At 33.3% G+C, this 11,820-nt stretch overlaps 1 protein-coding gene across 1 annotated transcript in view; it reads left to right on the forward strand.

Annotated features, from left to right (window-relative positions):
* LOC150090504 (adenylate cyclase type 5-like) overlaps nucleotides 1-8,539 on the forward strand; it is a 238,812-nt gene extending 230,273 nt beyond the window's left edge. Inside the window, exons 16-17 of the mRNA XM_090378243.1 lie at nucleotides 752-876; nucleotides 8,381-8,539. Coding sequence (XP_090234369.1) covers nucleotides 752-876; nucleotides 8,381-8,539 — 284 coding nt within the window. The remainder of the gene's footprint in view (nucleotides 1-751; nucleotides 877-8,380) is intronic.
* The last annotated feature ends 3,281 nt before the right edge of the window (nucleotides 8,540-11,820 follow it).

Here is an 11,820-nt window from a genome sequence, read left to right on the forward strand (position 1 = left end):
AAACCATTCAAAGCCTTATACACCTCAATCAGATCACCTCACAGATGTCTAGTCTCCAGACATTGCAATTTGCAGAACTTAAATCTTTCTTGGTAAGAGCACACCTTTTTCTCCTCACCAATCTCGTTGTCCTTCTCTGTATGTGTTCCAGCAGCTCTGCATCCTTCCTGAAATGTGGCCTCTAGACTTGTATGCTCAAGGTGTGGCCTGATCACTGCCTTATACAAAGGAATAATCACCTTCTTATCCCTGCTAGTAGAGTTCCTGTATATCAGTGACAAGACCCCATGAGCTGCTCTGGCAGCCTGTCAGCACTGCTCTGAAAACTTCTTATCTAACTGCACAATTACTCCCAGGTCTTTTTCATTCTCTACTACCCTGAGTATAGTACTACACAGTTGATATGTTACTTTGAGATTACTGCTAGCCATATGCACTACTTTGCATTTGTCAATATTAAACTTCAGTTGTCACTTCTCAGCCCATCTGCCGGCTTATCTAGATCCTGTTGCAGCAGCGTACTGTCATTAACAGCCATATTCATTAACAATCCTATGTCAGCCCTATGTATTAACAACTCTACTTATGCAGTAGCAGCAGACACCATGCATGAAATCATGTTTGAGGTGTTCTTAATGCAAAATTATCTCAGTGTGTATTTCAATATGTTTGCTTATGTATTATATTGCTAATTGCTGAGTACTGCTTGGTCAGATTTGGAAGGTTACAGTTTTATGTTTTTAATTTGTAGGGTTAAATGTCGGACAAGTAGTTGCAGGAGTAATAGGGGCCAAAAAACCTCAGTATGATATCTGGGGCAATGCTGTTAATGTAGCAAGTCGAATGGATAGTACAGGGGAAATGGGAAAAATCCAGGTATTTGTTAAAATTAATTTAATTCAATTTTTCTTGATTTTTGCTATGATGGAAAGGTATAATTTTATATTATATAAAGAAAGGTAATAATTATATTTATAATTTACTAGCTGCTACAGAATTAAGTTTGGCACCTCTCCATAAACTGTGATTTTTTTGTAATGCATTTTCTATAAAAATTGTTTCTGAAATATTGTCCAAAAAAATTTTCAGAATGTATTTTGGCTTTTTACTGCTTTATTTGATTTTAAGCCTAATTGCAGCTAACTTTATAAGTGTTGATTTCAGCTTATGGAACTTTCATAACGTTTGACTGCTATTTTGGAGATCGGTTGTATATTTTGTACTAACAGTGTTGGAACTGCATTCGTTGGTCCTTGTTATTAAAAACCCTGCCCAGCTTGATATCATCAGTAAATTTTTGACGTGAAACATTTGGGTTCCATTGTGAATATCATAAGTAAAAATTAAAAATATTAAGGGGCCCTAACACAACTCTGAAGGCCTCCATTCATCTGATGATCCACTTGAACAGTGCTGTAAATGGACCAGTGTTATCACCACCTTTTCCATTTTACCAGTTAACCTTCCCTTTATCCCTACAGCATTCAACCTCCACTGCCACAGTTTTCCAACTTATACACAAGAAACTCATGTAGAACTGTGTCAAAAGCCTTTCTAAAATATAAGTAAATTATATCAAAGTTATTCCTTGCATCTAGCTGCTTTGTGACGGCCTCATAATATCTTGTAATACCCTGCCAAATTGATTAGACAAGATCTTCCCTTAACAAAACCATGTTGTGACCGCATCATTACTGTTGAGGTAACCCAGTAATTTTTCCTGCCCCAGAAGTCAGACATGAAAGAAGTTTCAAGAGTGATCTTTAGTTCTCCAGCTCACTCTTAGAACCCCTTATGTGTTATTGGAGAGATACTTTCACATTTTCAGTCTTCTGCAACTTCATCTGAATCTAAGAATGCTTCCATATTATAGATGAATTTGATGATTACCTTAGCCACTTCTTTCAGTATAATCCAATAGATACCATCAGCTGCTTTGCTTTCTTCACCTTTAAACCTATTAATTTCTCCTCCAGGCCCTTTTAATTTAACACATATTTGTTTAATTATTATTATTATTATTAGCCATATGATGCAAGGAAGCATGAGGCTTATTCTGCACCAGCCAAAAAAAAATTCCCGAGCTACCCTGAGAGAGAGAGAGAGAGAGAGAGAGAGAGAGAGAGAGAGAGAGAGAGAGAGAGAGAGAGAGAGAGAGAGAGAGAGTCAAAAGTAGAAAGGAATCACCAAGAAAGAGAAGAATGATGATATTCAGCTCAGGACCCTGAGTGTGCCAAGCCCATTCTCACCAGATGTGGGTCCCTTTTTGATGCATTTCTCTGGGGTTACTTCTATTAATATACAATACTTTGCATTTGAAAATGTTAAACTTCAGTTGACACTTTTCAGCTTATCTACTCAACTTTTCTAGATCCTGTTGAAGTAGCACACGCTGACCGGGCTAGCCGAGTGGGTCAAGTACCTGCCCGGCAACCCAAAAGTCGCGGGTTCGATTCCCGCCTAGGGCTTGGATCAAAGTACTGCAAAAACCTTGGGAGGTGCAATATGGCCACAGAAGCCGATGTGCCAACAACTACCAAATCAAAAAAAAAGAAAAAAAAAAAAAAAAGTAGCACACTGCCATTACTGTTCATTAACAACTCTGCTAACCTTTGAATTATCTTCAAATTTGGACATTAAGCCTGATATACCTTCATTAATATCTTCATTAAAACCTTCATAATAAATTAAGCTGGAAATATCACCAATAAATATACCAAACAATGGTGGGCTCAACACTGAACCCTGGCAGACTCCACTAAACATTTTGTAAACCCCTGGCACCACCATGCCATGACGGGACTAATTGTATGTCTATCATTGCTGCAATTAAAGATTCTATTCTATTCTATTCTATAATAACAGTAGTCCACAAAGAGTAGCATCCATTGATTACCACTCTCTGTCTTCTTACCCAACCACCCTTTTATCCACTGTAGCAACTTGCCCTTAATATTTTAGCATTAGTAGAGGCATATGATGCAAGAAAGCAAGCTTATGCAGCATCAGCCAAAAAAAACCACTCCCATTCATTCGAAATACCTGTCCAGCTGAGCCTTAATACTGAACTAAGTCTTGAAAAGTACAGTGGAATCCACTTAGCACACATGGTTAACATGAAACATGTTTGGTGCATTCTGGTGCCTATAATTTTTGACGTATATTTTTTCGCTTAACATGAAACTGTTTATATGAAATACTGCTTTAAAAAAATATATTGTTTAGTCCTAGTAAAAATGAATGTGCAGAATTCTTCAGGTGCCATGAAATGGTATTTTAGATAGTTTCACGTCCTATGTTTGTCTTTCAGACATGTAGAAGCCTCACCCTTGATTTTACATTTTCCATTAGTCCACCACTATGAAAAATCTCAAATGCCTGAACTTTTTTTTTACTCTTCCTCTCCCTTCATGCCTCCCACTGTCACTGGTTGGAGCTTTTAGTGGTTCAACAGTTGCCACCTAATGCACATACGATCATATGATTGAATGCTAATTACAGTACTACACAGTAAACAAATAACTATAATCTTTTGTTTTTTTTTTTCCCCACCGTAGAATGCCATACATTGAGTCACTTGTTTGATTCTTGTGATTTACACAATCAGTTCATGTTGAATTTTTAAGTTAAAATGTTGCCAGCATGGAGCTCTTGTTTATTTTTCAGTCTATTCTGTGATTCAGTCATTATAGTTTTTTTTTTTTTTTTATTCATCTTACAAGTCCATATTAAAAATGGCAAGTAAAATCCATAAACAGAATGCACTATCACTGAAAATGAAAATGCGGCTTGTCAAGTGATTGGAGGTTCTGCATTTAAAACAGATATCTGCAAGCAATATGGCATTTCAAATTTAACCGTTGAAGATTATTAAAAAATCATGAAATAATAACTTCCGCATTTGAGAGTAACAAGTTTGAACCAGAAAAGAAGTATTTATGTAGCAGAACACAAATATTTAGGTGCAGAACTGCTCATTTGGTTCAAACAAGCAAGAGTGCAGAATGCTCCAGTTTGGGCCTTATTTTGTTGAAAAAGGCCAGATCCCTTGGCTGCCTTTGAGTTTAGTTCTAACAAAGGATGGCTGGAATGGAGTGGTTCAGGTAGAGGAATAATTTTGTTTTAAGAATATTTGTCGTCAATTGCAGGAAGTTTCTAATGACAGTGTTTGGAATGATGTCTATTTTGCCTTCAGTACTGAAAACTTCTCCATAGCCAGGTGGGAAGGAGCAACAGTGCATAGCACACGCTTCTTGACTAGACCGGGGTTCGAGCCCGTCACCACCAAATACAGAGGATGCGGCAAGGTCAGAGAATGACCACTGCATATCCCGGAGCAATATGGCCTTAATTGCTAATGCTCCTAAAAACCAAACAACAAACTGAAAACTTATGCAGCCAAGAATATTTACAATGCAGATTAAAATGTTTTTTTTTGTTTTGTTTTTTCTCACTGCCCTTTGGATAAAATTTTGGCGTTTAAAGATGATCTATGTTTCAAGGAGGGAAAGTCAAAAGGTCATATTACCTTGAAGATGGTAGATTATAATTCAGATTGTTCTGAAAAGTTGCTCCTGTTTGTGATCTGAAAGTTTTTAAATACTCACTGTTTTAAAGGAGTTAGGAAATTATCATTGGAATATTCAGCAAAAAAAAAAAGAGGCTTGGGTGAAAGCAAGTAGTTTTGTGGATGGAATAGAGGTATTGGATAAGAGATTTTTATGCAAGAAGTGTAAAGTTGCTTTGATTATTGATAACAGTCCTGCCCATCTGAAAGTGGGGAACCCTCACTTTAGGAAGGATGTAGAGTTGCTTGAGCATGTACAGAGAAAGGCAACAAGATTGGTGAGGGGAATGAAGGGGTCCTCTTACCAAGAAAGGCTTAAGTTCTGCAAATTTCAGTGGCTGGAGAGTAGGCACCTGAGAGGTGATCTGATTGAGGTGTATAAGGCCTTGAATGGGCTGAGCAAGCTGAATGCTGATGGGATTCTTCCTCTTGCTCAGACTAAAAACCTGAGTCTGAATCAGACTTAGAAACCTGAGGAAAGATAGATGTAGAATAGATGTGTGGAAATTTGCCTTTAGCCAGCAGGTGGTTAATTGCTGGAACAAACTTCCATCTGTTGTTGTGGAAGTTGATAGCTTAAATAAATTCAAGGAGGAACTGGACAAACTTTTAGAGGGAATGGATGTGTGAAATTGTGGGGTTTTTTTTTTTTTTTTGGCTGATATATGCTTGCTTTCTTGCATCACATGCCTCCATTACTAATAATACTACTACTACTAACCCACCGATTTGATCTTTTTGCCACCTAATATCACAAACATATTGCAGCCTTGTAACCAAGGTATAATTAAAAATCTGAAATTTCAGTATTGAAAATTACTGCCACAGAAGAAATTCACTTATAGCATTGAATCAAAAGAAGATTTTCAAGCTTTGACATGTTTGGATTCCCTTCACTTCTTGTGTGCTACCTAGAGATCTGTTACAGAGAAAACAGCTAAACAACTGTTTTCTTCACTCCAGCTTCTCTTTTCCTTCCGCATCCAATGCTTTTGTAGAGGAAAATAAGAATAAACTTTTAGAATGTAAAATCTTTGTCCTATCTGAGTGTGTTTGCAGAAAGCACACTTGATTACATTGAAATAGATGACTTTATTGCCACCACACCAGTTTTAATCAGTAATGACATTGTGGATGTTATTAGACCCAGAGCACAAGGAGAAAGTGACAGTTACCATAGTGATAATGATGAAGTTTTGTCTACACCATACACTTCAGATGTTCTTGGAATGTTAAAAAAATATGTGCCATCTTCTGCATATTCGCTCAAGTGAAGAAAGTATGCATGAAATTGTGGATAATTTGGAACAATTTGTAGCAAAGAAAATTGTTGACAATGCCATTCATAAAAAAATTACAATTTTTTTTACTAAACTTAGCATTAATGTCACTGGTACAGAAAGAAAATATCATGCAATTATTGCGCTGTAGAGTATATGGTGTGTAACTCTTTTTGTCCATTTAATTGCTATGATCATTTATTTCGATAATTATATCTCATTATTGATAGTATTATAAATTTTCTGCTATTTTTCTTGGCATTTTTAAACAAATAATCTGTTTTAGCCTGTCTCACACCCTGAAAAACCTGATTATATACTATTTATTTGCTCGAATTTAAGCTGTACTCAAATATAAACCACCTCCCCAAAATTATTTTAACTCAAAGTGAAAGAAATATTGTGCTTAACATAATTTTTTTATCAGGATTTATATTGTGTGTACACACACACACAATACTAATCCTGCTTTTGCTCCAAAATTGATATATCAAATATATATAGATATATTTTCTATATATTGAACTTTGATTTATATATGAGAGGGTGGTCAACAAGTATTTATCCTCACCTAGAAATATTTGAATTAGGGATTTGATATTATCACACATGCACGCATACATATAAGTGATATATGTAAGTGAATATTAGTGATATTAAAAGAGTGAATAAATTTAGAAAAAAAGGGTACAAACAGAAATAGATGAGCAAATGCAGAAACAGAAAAGGAGGGGGGGGAGAAGGAAATTACGATGTATAAAAAAAATTTAATTATACACAAATGTACAAATAAAAATATAAAAGTATACTGTCATATATTTCCCTAGTCTCATAATTTTTTTTTTGCATTGGCATGTGATTTATGTTAAAAACAAAGGCTCTATATTGTCATCTTTTCATGCAATTCTGGTGGTTGACTCGCGTTTATGACACCAGAGTTGTGCAAAATATGACAATATATTTATCTATTTTTTTTGTACATTTGTGTATAATTTAATTTTTTATATATACACACACACACACACACCATAATTTCTTTCTTTCATTTCTTTATTCTTCTTACTCTTTTCTATATTTATTCAGTATTTCTCTCTTTACCCTTTCTGTATTGCTCTTTTAATATCACTTATATTCATTATGGTTCTTTGATACTTTCTTTCTATCAGTAGCCCTTGCCTATAAATATCTATTCTTTTTTTCCATTTTCACTTTCTTCCATTTCCCTTTATATAATACTTTGTTTACACACACACACACACACACACACACACACACACACACACACACACACACACACACACACACACACATATATATAACTGATATTAAATCAAAATTAATGCCAGTAGCATGGCAAAACTGTTGAGCAAAAAATAAACGTAATAATTAATCAACAGGGAGGGAGAAGAAAAGGTAAGGCTAAAAAATTGTAGCAGAAAATCTCCAAATAAATTTAGAAAATCCAATTCAAAATAATAAATCAATTTTAAAATTTAGAGCCAATTACATAAGAATTTAGTGGCATCCCCCCCCCCAGTAAGGTGCCAGTCCGAATTATGTGAAATATCACAAATAGAGACTAAACTAACTACAATAAAATAAAATAAAACCAAAATAACAAAATAGACATTTTCGTATTATATATTGTACCATTATTTATTTTTTAACTACTTCACTATGCTAATATATATATATATATATATATAAATGATAGGAGGTTATGCTTTTAGTATGGAGAGAGAACAGCTGGTAGTGTAATCAACCAACGGGTTATCTGAAATGAAAAGGCAGTCATAAAATAACACAATTCGAACCTGCAACACAGAAAGTCAAAAATATTATATTATAAGTACTTAGGGCTGTGCTTCAGATGATTTCAGCGTCATTAACGAGGGCCAGCCGTCAAAGTGCAGCAAAAAGTAAGGCCTCTGTATCTAACATGAAATATACATAGCACATGGTAAAAAGATACCAGGTTTTTAATTTATTGTTAATGTTCAGAAGCCAGGTTAATTGTTATGCTAACGTAACGTAGGGTCAGCCATGATACGTTAGCATTACAATTAACCTGGCTTCCGAACATTCTCATATATTTTTCTATACATGCCACCCTTGGTATGTGTGGCATTGGTCCACCATCCCTAGGTAATCACTTTGAAGTGTAAAATAAAGATTTCAATAGATGTCACCTCTGGGGCATCAAGTGTAGTGACAATGCACTGTTTTAACATAAGCCCTTTATCATATACAGTGCAGCCTTATGGTAGTCTTATATAGGGTTTTGATTCTACGTATAAAAGAAATTTGCATTGTAAAAATGCATGTATTAACATTAATTTAATATATAATGCAGATGTATGCATATATTCAGGATAAATGTGTTGTTTGTACTATTCCATATTTAAAAAAAAAAATCATGATTGAAATGTAACTTCTGAAAATAGTGTATTCCTAAATCTGTCTCTCTTAATTGTAGTTTAATATAAAAATTACTTGCAACTTATCAAATGCTTAAATTATTTTGTTGTTTTAGGTCACACATGATATATATTTAATACTAAAAGCCCATGGCTATCCGTTAGAGTCCAGGGGATACATAAAAGTGAAAGGTAAAGGAGAGATGCTCACTTATTTCCTTACTGGGAGCAAACAAGGAAGCCCTAGTTCTCCTGTGGGTCTATCCTCCATGTAAACAGGGTGTTAATAGTGATAAAAATCTAAGTACTTTATTTTTATATCCTTAAAACTTTGTTCATTATATACTGTGCTTTAATGTGCTGTATAGTGTTTCATGCTTCGCTGTGGTAATTTACCATAGCCAGTTTTATATTCTGGCTTTTATAATTCTAGGGGAAAAAACTGTTTCCTGCCTGTATATACATGGAGTATTGCATATTAGTAGCTCTCTATAATGGGGCATTTCTAGTAACTATATCTATTGAATCATTTTCTTCATACATTGCCATTATCTACTTACATATTTGGTTTCTTTTATACCCAGATAACCACTTATAAACATATTTCTGTGTATTAAATAAGAATTTGGTTACAAACATTCAAAATCAGCCTTTTGATTTTAAATGCATTATAAATTGTTTCTGGAGAGCATTTTTAGTATATTGTTTGTAGAAAATGAAAAAAAAAAAAAAAATTTACTGTTGGCATTTATTTAATATATTTCTTTATTTGAATCCTAATATTTTTGAATTGTGATTGGAAAAGATGCTTATAATGGATACATACCCAACCAACAAATTTATATTTGAGTTTATTTATATTCATGTAAATAACTTGTTATTATAGTTATTTTTAATCTGTTTTGCTCAATATTAGCAGAGTACAATTGAAATCCATATATATTATAAAATGTGATTCGTATATCATGAAATAGAAGTAGTAGAAGAAAATTACAAAAAGTTTTTTTTTATCAGTTCTTAAACAATTGTGTATGTCTTATTATGAGAAGAAATGGGGGAAAATATATTTATTAAGAAAACCAGAAGATTTCAGAGAAGCTTCCAATAATATTGCATGTGGGAAGAAGCACAAGTTTCAGACGATATAAATATTGACATTGATTCTGTAATGATTATTTACAAAAAATAATAATAATAATAATTTTCAGATGTGAATTTTTCATTCAGAATACCTTACATAGGCTATGTATCTTCTGTGAATGGATCATTGTTTTATTGATATAAAGAACTAAGTGAGAAATAGGACTAGTGCATCCATATATTTAATTCTACGTATTGTATATTTTGTGTACAAGTTGTGTGTATGTTCGTACAAGGAATTTTTTTTTATTTAATAAGCAGGGCACCTGTTACAGATAGTGGATTGTTTTATACATAATTTTTAAATCTGCAAAGCCTATCTTGTGAAAATAGTTACAGAGGATAGCAGTTTAAGTATGAATGGTAAGCTGAGTGATGAAAGTAATTTCTGTCATAAGTTTTGTAAGATGCTTGATACCTTTATTTGCCACTTCTTATATCAGTTTAGGCTTTTATAATAGGTATCTCATTTGCTGGTGTTACATTTATTGTTTTTATGCCAATTAATATAATGAACCATTCCATTAATGATAGGATAAAAAATTCTGAATACATTTCATGGATTATTTATACATCATAATAATTTTCACAATAGAAATGTAGTAATTATAATAGTATGATATTGTAATTTATAAACAAAACTTGATGCCCAAGAATATGAAAGCAAGGATATATATATATATATATATTTTTTTTTTTTTTTTTGAAGAAATAATTTTTTGAACAAAACTAAGATATTTATACAATAAATAAATTATATTTTCAATTTTTTTTTCTTTTTAAAAATTAAAATCTTATTTTTTATCATTTTCTTATTTTATAAATTCCTTTACTCATGTAAATGAGTAAATAAATAAATTCATATTAATTTCATATAAATTCCTTTACTTTATTCAGATATCTTACTACCTGACAAGCTTCTAGTTAAAATATCAGTTTTGCAGTTATTGAGCTCTAGGATCAAGAACAAATAGCTTGACTTATTGTTTGCATCACGTTTTGCATGCACATATTCATTGTTAATATAATGTGTAATTGATAAGACAACAAAACCAAGAATACAAAAAGCAAATCAGTACTACATATACTGCAGTAATTATTTGTTAACAGCAACATGACAATTGTAAGTTGGCTAACAACAGTTTTTTTTTTAACAGCAGTAGTAATTGATAATATACCTGTTAAATGTCAATTAAACATTCTTCAGACTTTCAATGCTCATCAACTTTTTTCAGTGAAAGACAATATTTAATATCTAATGCAGTTATTTTATAGTTTGTTAAGCAAAACACCATTAAATTTACCACATTAACATAAATGGTGTATCAGTAAAGTTCCTGAGCTGGTGCATGAATAAAAAGATCATGAAGTGAAGGAGCTCAAAAATAGTTTTATTTTTATTCAAAAGTGATTGAATGCACTTACTAACCATTCTAAAAATTTCTGAAAAGAGTCGGTGAAGGTATCCAAATAGATTATGTTCAGTTCAGTGGTTAAGTTTTTCTTTGTCTTCCACATCCTGTAACTCCTTCCTTTGAGGGCTGTTTTCACTTTGGGAAAAAGGAAGTCAGCTGGTGCTAGATCAGCATTAGTATTTAGCATTAGCATTAGTAGAGGCATATGATGCAAGAAAGCAAGCTTATGCAGCATCAGCGGGGAAAAAAAAAAAAAAAACACTCCCATTTCACCCTTCCATTTGTTTGAAATACCTGTCCAGCTGAACCTTAAATTTATTTAGGCTATCAACTTACACAACAAGGGATGGAAGTCTGTTCCACCAACTAACTACCGCTGGCTAAGGCAAATTTCTGCACATCTGTCTTTCCTCAATTTGAATTTATGCCCTCTCAGGTGATTATTCTGAGCAAGAGGAAGAATCCCATTGGCATTGAGCATGCTCAAACCATTCAAAGCTTTATACACCTCTATCAGATCACCTCGCCAGTGCCTAGTCTCCAGACACTGTAATTTGCAAAACTTAAGCCTTTCTTCGTAAGAGCAACCCTTTGTTCCGTTCACTAATCTTGTTGCCCTTCTCTGTACTCGTTCCAGCAGTTCTGTAGTTTCTCAGCAGATTAGTAGAGTAGGTGGATGGTTGATCTGTACAATGCCATATTTCATCAGAAATGCCATCATAACAGTGCCACTCCGTGAACTTTATTGTCACACCTTGTACTTAAAAATGACACAGCTGAACCATTAGAACTAATGTACTAATGGCAAACATTTCATATGCAAATTCAAGATCTGTGGTTAAAAGAGAAAAAATTCATCTTTCAAAAATACAGCTATTAGAGAGAGTGTTGCTGTAGTCAGTAACAGATTCTTTAACAATGTGCATAATATTGTTTATCAGTGCATATACACTTTGTTAACTAATCAGTGATTTTTGCTATTCTAGTTGTGATTTAATGTA

The sequence above is a fragment of the Mastigoproctus giganteus genome, chromosome 1 (assembly GCF_048544385.1).
Source record: "Mastigoproctus giganteus isolate SK-2022 chromosome 1, ASM4854438v1, whole genome shotgun sequence".
In the NCBI taxonomy this organism is placed as follows: domain Eukaryota; kingdom Metazoa; phylum Arthropoda; class Arachnida; order Uropygi; family Thelyphonidae; genus Mastigoproctus; species Mastigoproctus giganteus.